The following is a 19004-nucleotide window of genomic DNA, read 5'->3' on the forward strand; positions in this document are numbered from 1 at the left end:
AGAGGTACACCAGAACCAAAATTCCATTGTGAAATAATAATCCTCTGCTTTAGGCCGCAAAGCTTCAAAATCCGCCTAAGAGATTGCTTTGGTGCTCCAAAAAAAGCACAATAAACAAAGATGGCAGACAACCAAAAGTGAGGAAAAACCTCCTTTGGGAGCAGCTAGCAGAAGTCCACATTCGGGATTAGGTTACCACCACGCATGTCAAACTACTTTCCACAGGAACGGTGAAGGTGTCGTGACAAAAAACTGGTTCTTCTTCTTCTTGCTGCTTCCTGGGAACGCCGCACAACAGCAGCGGGATGTCGTGTTCCTCACATGAGCTCCTCATTCCAGGATGTCCGTTTCAAAGGGCACCAGGTGGTAGTAGGACAGGTTGGTGACGTACGCCTCCTCGTCACACGCTTCCATCGGCAAGAACTCGTGTTGGTCCTCATACCTGGCAGAAGAATCAGTATCTGTGTTATGGAAAACATCAACGATACAGGAATAGGAAGGGAAGGAAGGAAGAGGCGTGAAGTACAACTTCCTGTATGAAGGAGTGGAGGGGTCTTGACTTCACATACGGAGCTTAGCTAAACGAATAGCGGACATAGCGGTCAAAATACCCTCCTATTGCGTAAAAGTGATGTACGACTCTCTTGTGAACCTCCATTTTTTACCCAGGCTTCGCTACACATCTTAAATGAAACCAGGAGCTCTGCCAACTAGTCGGCGACAGACGAGTTGTCATTCGTTTTTCTTCGGCGAATAGGCTAACCTGTGAAAATGTTAGCTCACATTGCTAACCTCAATGCTAGTACATTGTAGTGTGCGATATATGGTATCTATTATAGAGCTAATTATTATTATAATTATTATTCATTCATTCATTTTCTACCGCTTATCAACCCAGCCAATCACAGGGCACATACAAACAAACAACCATTCACACTCACATTCATACCTATGGACAATTTGGAGTCGCTAATTAACCTAGCATGTTTTTGGAATGTGGGAGAGGAAACCGGAGTACCCGGAAAAAAAAACCCACGCATGCACGGGGAGAACATGCAAACTCCACACAGAGATGGCCGAGGGTGGGATTGAACTCGGGGTCTCCTAGCTGCGCTAACCACTCGACCGTGCAACCCGTTCTAAAACCAAATCATATCATTTTTTTTTTTTACGTGTTCATTCCACTCATATCGGTATCAGAAAATGAGTTGGACAATATCGGCATATCGGGTTTTTTTGGGGCCAAAAAAACAATATCGGACATCCCTAATATTTTTATATGCAGAAAACAATATGAAATGGATAGATCCATATCTCTACATCGGTGACCCCGACGTGATTTGAACACGGAACCTTCTTATTCAAAACAAAAACAGTTTTTGGCTAAGGTCCGCTGGGGAACACATTTACTGCAACACACACAAATAGGAGTTTTATATACATTATTATTATTATTATTGCTTATTTAGTCTTATTATCTACTATATTGGGTAATATGAGTGTAAAGCTATTTAAAGCCATCATTACATTACACTTCTGACACAATAACATGCCCAGGAAGTTGGCTTTCCAGAACAAAACAACAATATATATAATAATACAAATGTAAAGGTGACTATAGGGGTGTTATTTCATGTCTAAGGGGCTCTAATGATGTGTTTAGAAGGTTGTAAACATGTTTTCTATGCCATAACATCTACAATATTCCATTTATTATAGTGTATGTAATATTAATTCATTCATTTTCTACCGCTTTTCCTCACGAGGGTCGCGGGGGTGCTGGAGCCTATCCCAGTTATCTTCGGGCGAGAGGCGGGGTACACCCTGGACTGGTCGCCAGCCAATCACAGGTGTATATAATATATGTAATAATAATAATAATATATACTGGAAATAGTGAATAAAGTGCACAATAATTGGAGACAGCACAGGTACAAATTGTTCCGTGCAGGGCTACACTCACGTTTGCTCCACAGAGTCGGTGGATGAAGGTCTCTCCTTGTCTTCCGGTAGTTTGTGATCAAACACGATCGTTTCAGTATTTGCCAGACAGAAGCCGTTGGAGCGCATGATCTCTGAAACGTACGGAACACACAGACTCACATGAAGGCAACACAGACGGAAAATGACACAAAACGCGACACCGCTATTACCCGAGATCTTGACCGGACTATCAAAGCAGGGCTGGATTCTGTGGACTTTGTCGTTGCGGAGCACCTGGTCCAGCGGCGACCTCTCGAAGAAAGTCAGCATGACCTCTGACCTGGAGTACTGTCGGAGGCAAGGACTCAGTATACGGGTTGAGGGGCGCTGTGCGTTGAAATGGACGCACCTTGCAGGGCATGTTGATGGCGTTCTTCAGCAGTCTCTCCACCTCGTTCAGTTTTTCCTCGGTGTCGTTGGCGTCTTTGATTTTCACCAAGCCTGGAATGACAACATAAGGCATTGCATCGTAATATTAGAAGGAAAAGTAAGAAAAATATCATTTTAGTAGCATAAAGTTGAAAGATTAAGAAAATAAAGATCATTTTGGGATTTTTTAAAATAAAAAACAACACAAATGAAAAAAAAGTAGTACATGAATAAACTCAAAATATTAAGAGAAAATAGTCGTATTCAAACAAGGGGGGAAAAAAATCATAATTTTACACGAATAAACTAAATAAAGTTCAGCATTATAATAGCATAAGTGGTGGAAAAAGTTCTGTTGCAACAATAAAGTTAAACAATATGGGAATAAAGTCAAAATACATTAAAATATTTGGCAAATTTTACCCCCCAAAAATTGCAGAAATTGAAAAAAAGCGTCAGTAATAATAAAACAATATTAATAAATTGTAATGAGGAAAATAAAGTAAAAAAAATTAAATAAAAAATTATAAAATAAAATAATTAATGAAATAAAACATAATAGAATCAAATAATTAATGAAATAAAAATAAGAAAATAAAAGAATTAATGAAATAAAAAATAAGAAAATAAAATAATTAATTTATCATTTACTAGCATTAAGTTGAAATATAAAACAATATATTTGTTAATTTGTAATTTTCTCAAAGTCATAATATTATGAGAAGCAAACAACAAAAGTTGTCATTTTTAAAAATTAAGTTCAAGAAAAAGCTAAACTTTGTGGGATGAAAGTCTAAATATTCCAAGCCTCTCGCCCGAAATTAGCTGGGATAGGCTCCAGCATTAGCGGCATAGAAAATGTATGTATGGATGTCAAAAGTTACAATATTATGGGAGTAAGATTCAAATATTAAAACAGGCTGGCGTACACGCTAACCGTAAACTAACCAGCGTGATGATGTAAGTCCAGCTTACGCTGACGTTTTAGGGGAAGTGTGGGTGTGACATCAGCACATTTGGCAACACCAAACGAGAGAGAGAGAGAGACGCCTCGTGCGGTCAACAAAACGTCATTCCAAGCGACAATAACATCCAAGCAAGGAGTGAGTAAGAGGGCCTGAAGCCACCCCATCATCATCATCATCATCATCATCATCATCATCGACATGTGTCTCTGTTTGGACCGATCTGTGCCTTTAGTGGACTTGTGCACTAAAGTTCCCACTGATAGTCTAATGATCCAGGAAGTGGTGTGATTGTATCGTTAGACTTATCTTGTCTGCCTTCCTGCTGTCAACATCAGTGCAGTAGCATGAAGGCCACCAAAACAACCAGCAAACACGACATCATCTCCAAGTAGGAGGTCACAGGAAGTAACAATTAGCGACACCGTTGTCTAACGGCTAAGTATGTGTCAACATCGGCGTACAAAACTTTTGAGAGTGACCTTCCACGGCTAAAGACGATGAATATTCATGGAGGATCGATCAGCGCAGGAAGAGGAACGTGAGGGTTTTTTAAGGTTTTTCCTCCTGTGAGCAATGGCTTCCCGTCTGTGGGATCACATGGAAGGTATGTGTTATGCATCAGTCAAGAGGACTAAATATAGGAAGTCCACCCGCTTGGTCTCTGTCATAGTGACATCACTGCCAAGGCCTTCCTTGTTGCCTGGACGCGGGACAGGAACAGGAACAGGAAAACAAGATCCAAACGACAGAGAAGTAACAGAACCTGTCAACAACTTCAGTTCGCAGGAAGTCACAGCATTCCAGTCGCACCCTATGACCCCCTATGGATCATTTTACACTCTCCAATTAAATTAACCTGACATGGATTTTTTGTTTTTTTAAGAAAACCCTCCCATGCACGAGAGGGACGTGCCCTGACAGGGTTCGAACTCAGCTCTTCCAACAGTCTAATCACCAGCTGAGGTCAGGTCATGATATTAGTAAACACCGGTCCACGCGGAGTGGACTTTGCTGATTATTGACCCCCCCCTGAAAAACCTCCACATGTCAATGGGACTCATAGAAAACAGTATAAATGATTGGTTTCGGTCTGGAACTGGGGCTGCACGGTGGTCGAGTGGTTAGCGCACAGACCTCGCAGCTAGGAGACCCGAGTTCAATTCCACTCTCGGCCATCTCTGTGTGGAGTTTGCATGTTCTCCCTGTGCATGCGTGGGTTTTCTCCAGGTACTCCGGTTTCCTCCCACATTCCAAAAACATGCTAGGTTAATTAGCGACTCCAAATTGTCCATAGGTATGAATGTGAGTGTGAATGGTTGTTTGTCTATATGTGCCCTGTGATTGGCTGGCCACCGGTCCAGGGCGTACTCCGCCTCTCGCCCAAAGACGACTGGGATAGGCTCCCTCCCACATTCCAAAAACATGCTAGGCTGCATGGCAGACAAGTGGTTAGTGCGCAGACCTCGCAGCTAGGAGACACAAGTTCAATCCCACCCTCGGCCATCTCTGTGTGGAGTTTGCATGTTCTCCCCGTGCATGCGTGGGTTTTCTCCGGGTACTCCGACTTCCTCCCACATTCCAAAAACATGCTAGGTTAATTAGGGACTCCAAATTGTCCATAGGTATGAATGTGAGTGTGAATGGTTGTTTGTCTATATGTGCCCTGTGATTGGCTGGCTGGCTGGCGATCAGTCCAGGGTGTACCCCGCCTCTTGCCGGAAGACAGCTGGGATAGGCTCCAGCACCCCCGCGACCCTTGTGAGGATAAACGGTAGAAAATGAATGAATGAATGAATGAATAGTCTTCATAAAGTGTGGAACTTGAAGAGAAGTGGATAGTTCCTCGCTACAATCATAAAAGAGGAACTACAGTGATGAATAGATAAGTTATTATATAGGAAATTGCTTCTTCTCTAAAATGTCTATAGTATTTTAGTTTTTTTTTACATATTTACATTTGAGACAGAAAAAAAAAAGGAAATTGGTAGCATTCCGGACATTAAAGTGACAGCACCTAAGATCCTTCGCTACGCCCCTGGAGGAGCCCATGAGTGTTTTTTCCAACCTTCATGGAGCGGAGAGGAGGTCAGGTCTCCGGCGTCCTCCGGGAAGGAGTCGTTGAGACGTTTCAACAGGCGACCCAAGTCCGAGTAACTCCTGTGTAAGTAGAGAACATTCCTATCCGACCACTCGGTCCGGATCTCGAAGAAGTCCTCCTCCTCTCCCCGCTGGCTGATGACGAGTCTCCGGACCCCGTTGACCCAGCAGTCCCGCACGAACATGTTGACCAGCGACGTGCCCTCGAACACGGCCGAAGCCATGCCTCTCAGTCCGGCATGCTGCTCTGGAAGTGGCGATCCGATAATTCAATACAACTTTACTAACTTTTTTTTTTCTCCCACTCTCTCTCTCTTTCTGTGTCAAAGCTCAGCCCCTGCAGATCAAGTCAAACGTGGCGTGATTGTTGCTGGAGGAGGAAAAAAAAGGGAGAGATAACGCCCATTTGGAAAATACTCCCGGTCTGGTTTCCATGCAAGAAAAAGACAATCGGTACATCTCCTAAAAGTGCTGCTGGGTCTCTGCCTGTTTGCACTATTTTCTTCACTTTTTTTTTTTTTTTTTTAGCAGTTTCCTCCCCTTTGCTTCCTCCTTACCTCCTACCTCCTTCCTTGACAACAGGACTTTATTATGCAAAGGATGAAGGGGCTAAAAAAGACCATCTTCTTATTTATATCCATTATATTACATTACAAGTAGCCACTGGTTTCTCAGCTGTTTACAGTGTAGATCCCTGCTATTCAAAGGTACCAAAATATATTAAAAAAAATAATCATAATAATAACAAATAATAATAATAATAATAATCATCATCATCATAATCATAATCATAATAATAAATAAACAAAGCACCTATAGAAATGGCTATTTTTGAGGCTCTAAGCCAATGGTGTCCAAAGTCTAGCCCAGGGGCCGTTATTGGCCCATGGCACATTCTAAAAATATTATTTAACAGCAAAACTCTGGAAAAAAATTAGCAGAAAGGGAGGAAATCAGCTGAGAATAAAGTCAAAATATTATAAAAAAAAAAGTAGAAATTTTAGGACAATAAAATCATATTATTATTACGAGGAAAACAAAGTATAGACAGTAAATATTTAAGAAGTTACATTTTTTTCAGAAGAAAGTACAAGAAAATACAAATACCACAAGAATATAGTAAAAATATTACGTGAATAAAAAGAAAATATAGTAAATGTAGATTTTTAAGTTGGAATATTACGTAAAATGAGCAAAACTAAATAAATATACATAAATATGAATATTATTATTACTTCTAAATGCAGTACTAACTCAATATTTTTCCAGAAATAATACAAATTATTATGTAAAATTATGTAACATAAGTATTTTTATTCTTTATTAAGGTTTATTTATGCATCGCTGTATACATAACTGGCGATAAACACATAAACGTTTTAACAAACACATAAAACGGGATTCAGATTGTACTTTCCGAGCAAAAAAAAATTTGGCAAGCTTTTCCAGCGTCTAATATTTGTGCTAGACAATGAATTGGTGCGGCTATACCCAAGTTAAACATTATTCTGTGTTTTTGATGGAAAACACGTGAGCAGAACATCTACTTTGTTTTGTTCAGTGTGTGCCGCCAAACTCTAAATAGCAAAAACAAACATTTATGATAATTTAAAGTGCAAAATCTTGGAAAAAGCCTGTAGCTTTTGTCTATATGTGCATGCAGAATCAGAGGTTATGTGTTATTAAGTGTGCAGCCTCGGCATTCCCACCAGTCCTCAGTAATAAAGGATGTGTCTCGGCGGAATATATGTGGTTTGACCACTTTTGCAAAGTCAGCACATAGTCTTCAATACATTTGGTATGGAAAAAAAAAGGAACACTTGCCTTCTCCTACTTTAGATCCAAAGGTATCAGTATCAGTATGGCCCCTTTACTAATGGAGGCCTCCGATGAAAGCCACTTTCCTGCCCAAAATTGGTCAAAAAGATGCCAAAATAAACATCGCTAAGCCGTATCCTTCAAGCCATGCCTCGGTGCCCACAAGAGAAGTCCACGAACGTCCATGGTTCTCCTAGAAAGTGCTATAAAGGAGGTGCGGTGAACAATTGGGAGGATGAGAGCAGACGTTCTCCTTTCTACATTGGCATCTGTTGGACCTCACGTTTTATGGCTGCGCCTTCATTGTGTTTGGCTCAGGGTAGACCTCACATATGTTTACGTCTTCCTTTTATGGAGTCAAAAGACGTAAATCTGATGTGCATGAAGCATGCAATTTCGACATTGAATACATTGAACAAGCTGTTTTGTATTTTGTTTATCTTTTAATTCTGATTAACTTTCACTCAACTACTTTACTAATATTGGGTTAGTCCTTTTTCTAAAATACTATTATATATATTACAAACATGACGTAAAAGTAGAGTTATATTGTATATTGTTCAAATAATTAATTTCTGACCTTTGTGCAAATATACTTTATATGGAAGAGTGCATTACCGCACCCTGCCGGCGAAGTCTATGTTTGTGCCATTGCGCTGCACCGCCTGTGCGACAGGGGGCGGTCTCGTCACACGTGGCTGTTTATCCCCGAAGAAGACAGGGGTTGTTCGGTTGAGGAAAATGGCCGACGTAGAGATGGATATCACGGCGAGAAGAATGAATAATTTCAACGAGCACATGTAAGTATTTCATTTCAGCATACAGTGATCGTATTTGTAGAAGTGGGCCGTGTTTGAGATTTATCACTGAACTACCCGGTAAGTTTATCATCCTGCAAGGCGGGCAGCGTTGTTGGGTAACAAATGTTGCCAGAAATCCGTAATGATCTTAGCTTAGCTCAGCTAGCATTAAGTTTTGCTAAACGCAAAATAAACGTGAGTGGAAATGTATCCCCGCGTTGCATATATTCTCATACACTATATGAACAGTGCAGTGTTCAAATAAGTTATTTTTTAATGAACGGAATCTGTGTACTATAATATCTGTGATGGTGTAGCCTAACTTGGCTAGGATCGGTTAGCATGTGAGCGCTTGATGCTTGAGCCCCATTTTGACTGATGTGCCTAATAAAGTGACTACCCTTTCCTTTGGGACTTTAAAGTAATGAGTACATTGACGCTACATTGGCACAAACTATACCCTGTTGTTGGGTTTGTAGTGTCTTAATGAATCGGCAATACTCACATTAAAATTCCGTGTCTTTCGTAACCGCTGGAAAGTGTATAAAGTGTACCGGCAGCAAGACTTGTTGATTTAACGCAGCCTGGAATTAGTGCAAATTAATCACGAAGGGTAAATGTCAAAGCAGTACAAGGTCAGTGGCTCGATAAAGAGGTTAGATGTTTGTTGACGGAATTAGCCTTTTGGTTGCCAGTGGTTACGGGTACGTGTATGATGTATGTATATAAATATATGTGATGGATTATTTTATCCATTGCTTTATTTTTTTCTGTTTATTTTCTGAACTAAACAGAAAACAGGAGATGGAAATCCAAGAGAGAAGCGGTAATGAAGACAGCGGAGATGTGTCTGAAGAGGACGAGGAAGAAGAGGTAAAAAGTGGTATCGATATTCTAAATAACAGTTCTGATATTGCTTTTTAAATATGGTGGCATTAAATACTTCAATACTGAATAAAGCAGAATATATTTTGAATCAAAAAAAGAGTGTGATACTCTGATCGATACCCTTTTGGCTCCATAAATGGGGCCCTGATTTTTTCCCAAAAAATTCCACTCTGAGCTTGTACGGTGTCAGCGGCCATTATAAAACACTCCATACATTGAAGTGGTAAAACACAACATGGATGAAAATACACACATCCAGCCTGAGTCTCACACACACAGCCGCACTAGCATGCAATGCTAAACTAAGCTAACCCCGCTTCTTCCCAGGAGGAGGCCGAGACTAACGGCGAGAAGCCAGAGGAGGGCCCCAAACACCACAGCGGTGGCGGCAAACACAAGAGGAAAAAACACAAACATCGCAGTAAGCATAAAAAACACAAGCACGCTTCAGACGAGGACAAGGACCGCAAACGCAAGCATCGTCACAAACACAGGAAACACAAGCGTAACAAGGAGGGCGCCTCTCCCTCCGCGGGCGCCATCTTCGCCTCGTCCGGCCACAAAAAAGGCGAATCGTCTCCTTCCTCGGGGAACCCCAGTCTGGACGACAGGGCCGTGCTGGAGGACCTGGAGAAGCAGAGGGCCATGATCAAAGCCGAGCTGGACAGCCAGCTGATGGAGGGCAAGGTCCAGTCGGGAATGGGTCTCATCCTGCAGGGTTATAACTCCGGATCGGAAGAAGATGGAGATCGGGTGAGAAACGGGGAGCAGCGCCAGAGAGGCGGCTCAGGGAAAGTCATATCTCCCCGCAGAGCAGGAAGCGGTAAAGCTCGAAGGGACTCGACAGAGGGCAGTAAGACCACCTCCAAGCGCCACAGTCCAAGCAAGGCCACGGACCGGCCTACTAAGGAGTCCAAGCAGGATAAAGTGAACAAAAACAGCAAGGACGCCGGCGCTAAAGACAGAGGGCGTGGAAGGAGCACTTCGAAAGAGCGGAAACATTCGGAAAGCACGGATCGGTCCAAGGAGAGAAGCAGGAAGTCCGTTTCGCCATCCGCTTGGAGAGCGGAGCAAAAAAGCAGTCGCCCCGAGAAACGTCCCTCGCCGCATCGGGACGAGCGGCCAGCCCAGGAAAAAGTCCCGCCGAGACCCAGATCGCCTGGACGCGACCGAGCGAGTCGCTCGGACGCTGACAAAAGACCCGCCAAGTCTCCGTCCAAGGATGCGTCGTCCGGGAAGGAGAACCGCTCCCCGCACCGAAGGCCCGCCCCCAGCCCGGCAAGAAAGCGCAGCGCCTCCCCGCGCCACAGAGATTCCCGGCACGTCTCGGCCGGCGCCACGGACCGCATGAAGCGGAGCCACTCCCCCGTCCCCAGAGCCAGGTCGCCGCCAAGGAGAGCACGCAGCCGCTCCCCAGACGTGAGGAGGCGGGACCCCGAGAGGCAGGAGTCGCCGCTCAGGTTTGGAGACCAATCTTCTTCGCATCGCTACACCTCAACGCTCTTCTTCATGGTTTGGGTCCTTGCTCTCATACTCACACAGGAAGCGACTGCGAGCGGAAGGCGGGCCAGGGCGAGATCGGTCTCGCGACAACAGTCCCAGGTCGTCCTTACGCCGCAGAGTGAGTCGCTCGCCTTTAAGGCGGCGTTCTCCGTCACCACGGCGGCGCTCTCGTTCCTCCCCACGCAGACGCAGCCGGTCGCCACTGAGACACAGGTGATGGCCGCCACACTTAAACCTCCACGGCGTCTCTAACGTTAGTAACAAAGCTTTATCCAACATCAGGTCCGGGGAGAGAGACCGCTACGGGAGGCTCAGACAGTACCGGCGATCCATGTCACGTGATCGGGAGAGGCGGCGGCGGCGCAGCAAGGACGAAGACAAGTTCAAGGGAAGCCTCTCAGAGGGCATGAAGGTGGACCAGGAGTCCTCAGAAGAAGACATGTGCGTTAAAAACATCTTTAGATGATCGCCATATCAAATATTAAAACTATATTGTCTTATTCCCAGGTTGGATGATTTTGACGGAGAGGAGATCGACGAAGAGGCGTTGATTGAACAACGCCGACAGCAACGCATGGCTATCGTACAGGTGTGTTTCGACATCCCATAATACCGCACACGCGTGCACCCGGCGTTGACGCTTATGTTCTCCGTACAGAAATACAAAGTGTTAAACGAGGACAGCAACATGGTGTCGGAGCCCAGCAGCCCGCAGAGCAGCACACGCAGCCGCTCGCCGTCGCCCGATGATATACTGGAGCGAGTCGCCGCCGACGTCAAGGAGTACGAACGCGAGAACCTCAACACATTTGAGGCCAACATCAAGGCCAAGCACAACCTCATCGCCCAGGAAAAAGACGGTAATGCGTCATCGGGTCTGTCGCCACCGAATCAAGCGCTCACCTCCTCGTTCGATGTCGTTGCAGGGGCCAACCCAAAGAAGCCATCGGCGCCCGACATGTTCACAGAGTCGGACGACATGTTTGCAGCCGACTTTGATGTAAGCGTCACATGTTGAACTATCATTAAGCTTAAATTCTATTCTAATTTTTTTAATACATTTTCCATGAAGGGTGCTAGAATGAGAGCAGCAGGAGTCGGGAAGGACTTCAAGGAGAACCCCAACCTCAGGGACAACTGGACGGATGCTGAGGGCTACTACAGTAAGTGGCGCCTCGCCGCGGATGAAGATGGCGTTCTTATCGCTAACAATGTTTCTTTTTTGAAGGGGTCAATATCGGCGAGACGCTGGACAAGCGCTACGATGTGTACGGGTACACGGGTCAGGGGGTGTTCAGCAACGTGATCCGAGCCAGAGACACCGCCAGGGCCGGCCAGGAGGTGGCAGTGAAGATCATCCGAAACAATGAGCTCATGTGAGTCAGTTATTTTTTATATCTATTTATTCTTATTTTGATAAAAATATGACTTTGTTGTGTTTTTGTCCTTCAGGCAGAAAACGGGTTTAAAAGAGCTGGAATTCCTCAAGAAGCTAAACGACGCCGACCCTGATGACAAGTTCCACTGCCTGCGTCTCTTCAGACATTTCTACCACAAGCAGCATCTCTGTCTGGTCTTTGAGCCACTCAGGTACCACAGAAGAAGACACTTCCTGTCTGTTTCAACATCTAATGTGTCATATTCCATCTGGCAGCATGAACCTGCGAGAGGTGCTGAAGAAGTACGGCAAAGACGTGGGCCTGCACATCAAGGCGGTGCGCTCCTACAGCCAGCAGCTCTTCCTGGCCTTAAAGCTCCTCAAGAGATGCAACATCCTGCACGCCGACATCAAGCCCGACAACATCCTGGTACCGGCTACGATGATGCTAGTCCACGACAGGTCATGAGTTGAACCGTGGTGTCTTATCTCCGCAGGTCAACGAGTCCAAGACCATTCTGAAGCTGTGTGATTTCGGTTCGGCGTCGCACGTCGCCGACAACGACATCACGCCGTATCTAGTCAGCAGGTTCTACAGAGCTCCAGAGATCAGTAAGTTCGCCTTTTTTAGCCTGGAAGCGGCTTCTAGCTAACACCACCTCTCCGTCTCACCAGTCATAGGTAAACCGTACGACTACGGTATCGATATGTGGTCGGTGGGGTGTACGCTCTACGAGCTCTACACGGGAAAAATCCTCTTCCCGGGATCCTCCAACAATCACATGATCAAGCTGGCTATGGACGTGAAGGGCAAGATGCCGAACAAGGTAGACTGACGCCTTGCATCATCGCGTCCACACTTTTTTTTTTGCTTTTCCCTTTTCCCGCCACAAAGCTCCATGATGCAATCATGTGATGCTCTTTCCGCAGATGATCCGGAAAGGCCTCTTCAAAGACCAACACTTCGACCAGAACCTCAACTTTCTCTACATCGAAGTGGACAAAGTAACGGAAAGGGTAAGAGAACCCGGCACACTTCAACAACACACAACACAAATGTTGACTTGACGTACCAAACAGGAGAAGGTGACCGTGATGAGCACCATCAACCCCACCAAAGACCTGCTCTCCGACATGATTGGCGGCCAGCGTCTGCCGGAGGACCAGAGGAAGAAAGTGATGCAGCTCAAGGACCTGCTGGACGGCACGCTGATGCTGGACCCGGCCAAGCGCATCAGCATCAACCAGGCCCTGCAACACCCCTTCATCCAGGAGAAGATCTGACCCCCAATTTCTCCCAAAAGCCGCCCCTGACCCCGACACCCCTCGACGGAGACCAACCACTAAAAAGCAGCTCTCATAGGAACCCACAGACTTTCAGAATGTCATTTTTTTTCTGTTCTCCATTTCTTCCTATGTGGCCACTAATTGTTTTATTCTAAATATAAAATGGTAGCCCATCTTTAAACTGTTTTTTTTTTAAAGGCCATTGTAAACTTGCATTGACACATAAATACACATGGTTTAATTTAAGTGGCATTGGAGTGTTTCAAAAGGAGGAAATTGCTGTAAATACTGTCAACAGCAGTGTTTTTGTTTTTTTTAATGACATCTCATTGTGTGGCGATGCATGCTTTCAGATGTGGTGCTGGCCCGTGTAAATGTGTCTCTAAGCTCAATACGGTTTTTTTGTTGTTGTTTTTTTTAAATTCACCCTCGTCTCTCAGCACTGTCTCCTGGTTTTGACTCCTGAGGCTCACAGATTTAAGTGCCTCCTGCTTGGCCACGCCCCTCTCCTCCTTAATGTATATAGACCCCTGTTAATGTCTCCTCCTCATGGATGATGCTTTAGTCCCCCCCCCTCCCTTCCCATTACCCCTCCATCCTTCCTAATAGGCAGTTCAAACCAATCTTGTGATTTCAATGAAGACTACAGTAGTACAGAGAGAGCGAGCACCTTCAGTATAAGACGACTTTTTAGTAATAAAAATGTTTCCTATTATCAATACCTTCTGTTTTCATTACACACACACACACAAGGAGAAATGCTCTTGTACTTACATGTGTACGTTCAGTGTAGTCACACAGCCGGACCAGGGCCTTCATAGTAGTTTCTAAGAAAGGCCACAAGAGGGAGCTCTATGCATGACCTGTCAATGAAGGTTACATGGGAACACGTGCACCTTTCACTTTAGCTTAAACATGCAAAGACAAGCAGACTTCCTCCAACACTTTTAAACGTACTTATATTTACATATATTAAAAATACTACAAAAGTCATTATTAGTCATTAGGATAAATATCTCTTTTGGGGGGTTTTGTTTCATTTTATATCCCTAATATGCATTAGAGCTCAGATGATTTAATGCAGATCAACAATGCTGCCACGTTCAAAGACATTTACAAAATACGTAAAGGTGAGTGGTTCGATCCAAATATCTATATTAATCATACCAGGTTAGTATCAGTATCGAATCGATACAAATGCGATGGGATCAATATTTTTCCAGTTCTCTTGTTTTGTTCATATATATTAGTATATACATATATTTTTATAATAGTTTACAATAGTTTTACAATAGTAGTTTTTGCTTTTGTTTGCTTATTTTGCATTATTGACTTTATTTCGCTCAAGTAATATGTAATAAAAGCTAATTGTGGTAATACTTTGATATTATGACATTGTTATGGTTATGATTTTATTTCATTTGAACATGCAGCAGATTACAATTGAATGCATCACATAATTAGTTCACAGTTCCGGCTAGCAAGTCTGATAGTATTGTATTAAATATTAATGTTAAGCGTATAAATATATTAATTGTATGTATACATTATATGTAACGTTAATACAATGACTAATGATTGTATTAATACCAAATTTATACCGCCCACCTCTACAAAATGCACATTTCAATATTTTCACTGCTCAATAGTCCTATGCTGAAATGCTACCGTAATAAACAATTTGTGTTCCAAATCCCGCACTTTGACACTAAGCACTTGAGTACTTAAGTGCGGTCACGTTGAGAAGTACTTCAAATTGCCGTGAGTCGCCAGTACCCGGATGTTCCGTTCTACTAGCATTGAAAAGGTGAACAACATAATCAAAATTGGCGCCCTCAGAAAGGACGTACTAAGCAGTGTGCTTAGTTTACATATTTGAAGTGCGGAAGTGCGGCATTTGGAACACAGTTAATTAGAGCGTTAAACTCACCTGACGTTGGTCAGACTCCGACTTCCAGCCTTCAAAAATTACCATTAAAAATGTATTAAAACTGCCGTAAGTTGTGGCGCAGTAAAAAAAAATCTAAATTACACACTTTACCGAAGCTCATATTGTTGACTTTCTATTTCCGGGTCCAAACACGTTAAACTAGCCGGCTAGCAAGTCGTGAAGTAGTCTACGTCAACTTTCTGACACAAGACACCTAATAAAGCTTGACGTTTACTTTTCCTCTGATACTTTTTTAGCTGTTAATTCAATTTAACTGCATATTAAACCGTGACTTCTGGAAAGAAAAAAAGAACTTTTCATGTTTCCTTTTTACTCACGAGCTCAAGTGATTAGCAGTGGCCACGCCCACCTGTCTTCTTCGAATTTAATGCGTCTTATCGTAGCAGCGCCACCCAGTGTTGAAAGTTTAACATTACAATAGATACCTCATATAAACCAAGTTGTGAGCAAACTAAATTAAAATTAAATTTAAAAAAAAACAACCGCAAAAGTCAAACATAGTTTGCATTTTTATTAAAACCATACAAACATTTGTAGTCATTTAGAAAAGAGCCAAGTGGCTCCGCTGGAAGGGCCTTCAGAGTCCCTGCTGTTTTTGGCCCCAGGATGTTGTACCCCCTTTTTTTTTTTAAACCCCTCAGCTAAAACCTACACGTGTCATGTATGGACACATTTTTATTTATATAGATTTATATATAAAAACACAGTAAAAGGTGAAAACTTAAAACAAAAATAAATGAAAATGCATTTGACAAATCTTTTCCCCATAATTGGACATTTTAATATAAATGTTCATGTTTATTTTTTTGTACTATTCACAATGGAAGATTGGCAGTGTTTCTTCTTTTTTAATGAAACATTTAAGGCACATACCTCAGTGTCATTTCCTCCTTTAAAAGGAAACAATTTCTTGTTTTTTTTAATAAAAAAAAAAAACAAAAAGCCATCAATGCCCGGCTATAATAATAAAAAAAAAAACAGTACCAAAAAACAATAATAATAAAAAATGTACCTCATTGCTTTGACGCTAAATAAAAGTTAAACTAAAATTTTAAAAAAAAGGTAAAAAAAGGCGATATACTAACACTGGTGATGACGTCGCTGCAATACTTGGCGGTACACATTCGGAATTTAAGAGCTTTGGAGAAAAATGAGCAACAAAAAAAAAACACATCACTGTACAGCATTGCAAGACCACAAAAAAAAAATGTGCTGTTGTACCAGCGTCAGCGTCCGTAAAAAGAACACAAAGCACCTCAAAAAAGAGAGACTATAAAAACACTGTTACAGTATTTACACTGGAGTACCTCACCACACCAAGTAGAAGAACTTGATTGTATTATCCTATGTATATTCGGACAAGGACAGCGACTGGAACACTGAGGGCCCGTATTGTAACGTTTATGAACACGGCGAACCGGAAAACAAACCATCCCGTGGACCAATAATAGCGCACGAGCTGCATGTTACCGCACCCCTGATATATAGTTTGTGTGACCCGGAGTGACAAGCACATACGTTTGTGCTTTAAGGACAGTATTTCCACTTGAATACATGCATTTTTTTTTTTTACCAGTAAAAATGGCGAAAATACGCGGGAATACTGTCACGTTGTCGTAAGTAGAAAAAGGTTTAATTCCGTAAAAGGAATGATTTATTTGTCTATACATCCTTTGAATCCCACTTCTAAAGAAGAAATGGAAGTACACGTTTTGGAAAGTACTACTAATTACCTTCACGTACACCAGAAGAGCGAGCGAGAGAGAGAGGAGGGATCTACTGCATGATGGCCAGGAATTTGCTCTCCTCCGCGAGGCTACTGAGAAGAGAACTCATGTCTCCGATGGCCATGTTGTTGACGCCGGGCGCCACGGCGTGGAGGGGCGGCGCCGCCGCGTTAAAGGTAGCCGACGCGCGAGGGGTGGTCAGGCGCGACGACGTCCTGGAAAGCCCCTGGAACATGGAGGGACTCAGCGGCCCCGACACCAGGCTACCCTGGTCAAAGCCGTCTTCCATTATGGCGCCGAAGTCCAGACCGGCGGCGTCGTCCAGCACGGTGGCGCCCTCCACCGTGCTGGTCACTTGGTCGGAACCGGGAGACAGAAGCGAAGTGGATGTGTCCCCCCCGGTTATGGAGTCCAGCAGGTAGTGGTCCTCCACTGTCGGGAATGATGATGCCGGCTTGGGATTTGTCTGCTGGAAGGAGATGGGATCACTGAAGTCATGCTCCAGCAGGTACGCGTGTTCCGGAGCTTCCAGTTTCAGCCCCTCCTGTGTGAGGGAACACAGACCCCCACCGTTCTGAAACCGATGGGCTTGACCGGGGTTTGGGTTGAGGTGGTTCCTCCCCGAGTTCCTGTTCATGGGTGGACCGTGCTGATTGTGATGAAGGACGCCGCCCTGGGAGACGTTCTGGAGATGGTCTGCGGAGGCCCGACTGAGCATGAGGTTGTTTCCCACCTGGCAGGAGACTCTACTATTGTGGAAGTGGTTCTGCTTTGGCGGAAGAGGTCCATCTGTGGGTTTGGAGAAGTGTGACCTAGCAAAGGTGCCGGGAGCAGCTCCTCTCATCTCCATGCAGGAGGTAGGAGACCCCTCCAGCTTGACCACAGGGTTGACGGTGCAAGCACTTTGGGACTGGTCCACCTGGAATCCGAGTGCGGTATGCTGCTGCTGCTGCTGCTGTTGCTGGACCACCATGTTTCCAAACCTTCCAAAAGGTTCAGATGTAACCTGAGCTGACCACTTTCCGCAGTTCCTCTGAGGAGAACGTTCAGCGCTCCCGGAGCTGACTTCATTCCACTGGATAGGAAGCACGCTGGGGCTCCTCCTCTGCTGCTGTTGGAGGCAGTGGTTTCCCGGGAAGGTCTGCTCCGTCACTTCCATGGACTGGTGTACTCTATCTCTGGAGACCTGGTCCTCAATGTGCATGTAGGGTCCACCGTCTGCTTGCACCTGCGAGCGGAGATACTGCACCATGTCGTCGGGGAGTATATCTTCATCCTCCAGGAGATGATAAGCCTCTCCGTCACCCTCCATGGCCAGAGCTTCTAAAGCGGCGTGCTCCGCGATGCTGGGGGTGTAGGAGGAGTTCTTCTGGAGGTTCCCTTCTGAGCGAGTGTAATTCTGCAGGTTAAAGTTCCGAATTTCCGGCATGGGGTGCTGAGCCAGGGGTGGAAGAGGGTGGAGGTTGCTCAGGCTGTTGAAGCGCTGCACCGGGGGCAGGTAGCCGATGTCAGAAGAAGCCTGCGTCCTCACTGGGTCGCTGGCTCTCCTGTTGCCGCCCAGCGGCCCCTCGCCGGGGTACAAGACCCGCCTCCTGTAGCCCGAGTGTCCCACGGTGGTGTCAGTGCAGCGGTGGGGCCTGACAAGGGGCGGCAGAGGCTGGTTGGCGCCGCCGTCCATAATGGCCATGCGGGTCTTCATGTTGGGTAGCGGCGTCGGGGGCGGGCCGCCGGTCGCTGCAGCATACTTGGCCTTCAGGTGGTAGTGCTGCGCTGGGGTTAAATTAAGCATCCCCCGTGAACCCCCGCCTTCTCCGCCCCCAAATACGCCGCCCGAGTGTACCCCGCCATATCCGGCTCCGTACCCGCCTCCATACTGGCTCGCCTCGCTGGACCGACGGGAGGCGTCGGTGGAGATGGGGTCGTACGAGTCGGTGGAGCTGAGGTTGTGGAGGCGGCGGTGGTGGGCGGCCGCCGTCGTGCCCTCGCTCTGGGACGCCTGGCTGGAGCGGCGGCTGGAGAAGCAAGGGGAGATGCCCGAGGAGCGGCGGCTGCTGCTCAGGTAGGCGGAGCTGGTGGCGCTCCCGCTGCTGTCGCGCCGGTCTCGGAGCAAATTGAGCACCGTTAACTCCGTGCCGCCCAGTTCGGGGTGAGCGGGGGGCTGAGGAGCAGCTACCGTCCACTGCTTACCCAGACAGGAACCTGGGGGGGGGCGGATAGCCATGTAGATTAGAGTCA

The 19004-nt window shown here is 45.2% G+C and overlaps 3 protein-coding genes across 7 annotated transcripts in view; 1 reads left to right on the forward strand and 2 right to left on the reverse strand.

The window, feature by feature from the left end:
* Positions 1 to 292: 292 nt before the first annotated feature.
* pxdc1b (PX domain containing 1b) lies at positions 293 to 15380 on the reverse strand. Its single transcript, XM_058059564.1, has 7 exons — positions 15022 to 15380; positions 13866 to 13954; positions 5386 to 5787; positions 2333 to 2424; positions 2154 to 2271; positions 1964 to 2075; positions 293 to 442 (listed from the first exon to the last, which is right to left on the reverse strand). Exons 3-7 carry the CDS (start codon positions 5639 to 5641, stop codon positions 331 to 333), a joined length of 690 nt encoding a protein of 229 aa, XP_057915547.1. The 5' UTR covers positions 5642 to 5787; positions 13866 to 13954; positions 15022 to 15380; the 3' UTR covers positions 293 to 330.
* prpf4bb (pre-mRNA processing factor 4Bb) lies at positions 7780 to 13794 on the forward strand. Of its 2 annotated transcripts, none has more exons than XM_058059554.1 (16): positions 7780 to 8035; positions 8830 to 8908; positions 9254 to 10383; positions 10466 to 10639; positions 10709 to 10867; positions 10934 to 11015; positions 11085 to 11286; positions 11353 to 11426; positions 11499 to 11589; positions 11655 to 11802; positions 11879 to 12016; positions 12081 to 12234; positions 12302 to 12416; positions 12480 to 12631; positions 12735 to 12821; positions 12885 to 13794. In XM_058059554.1, exons 1-16 carry the CDS (start codon positions 7875 to 7877, stop codon positions 13086 to 13088), a joined length of 3150 nt encoding a protein of 1049 aa, XP_057915537.1. In that variant the 5' UTR covers positions 7780 to 7874; the 3' UTR covers positions 13089 to 13794. The 2 variants fall into 2 exon arrangements, with proteins under 2 accessions (XP_057915537.1, XP_057915535.1); XM_058059552.1 differs by having other exon boundaries at positions 7784 to 8035; positions 9251 to 10383; positions 12885 to 13793.
* Positions 15381 to 15555: 175 nt separating the features above from the next.
* gli3 (GLI family zinc finger 3) overlaps positions 15556 to 19004 on the reverse strand; it is a 97580-nt gene continuing 94131 nt past the window's right edge. For all 4 annotated transcript variants that reach the window (XM_058059547.1, XM_058059548.1, XM_058059549.1 and 1 more), the window contains one exon: positions 15556 to 18968. In XM_058059547.1, the coding sequence (XP_057915530.1) occupies positions 16819 to 18968 (2150 nt within the window). In that variant the 3' untranslated portion in view covers positions 15556 to 16818. The remainder of the gene's footprint in view (positions 18969 to 19004) is intronic.

This window comes from Doryrhamphus excisus, chromosome 21, assembly GCF_030265055.1.
Source record: "Doryrhamphus excisus isolate RoL2022-K1 chromosome 21, RoL_Dexc_1.0, whole genome shotgun sequence".
Taxonomy (NCBI): Eukaryota; Metazoa; Chordata; class Actinopteri; order Syngnathiformes; family Syngnathidae; genus Doryrhamphus; species Doryrhamphus excisus.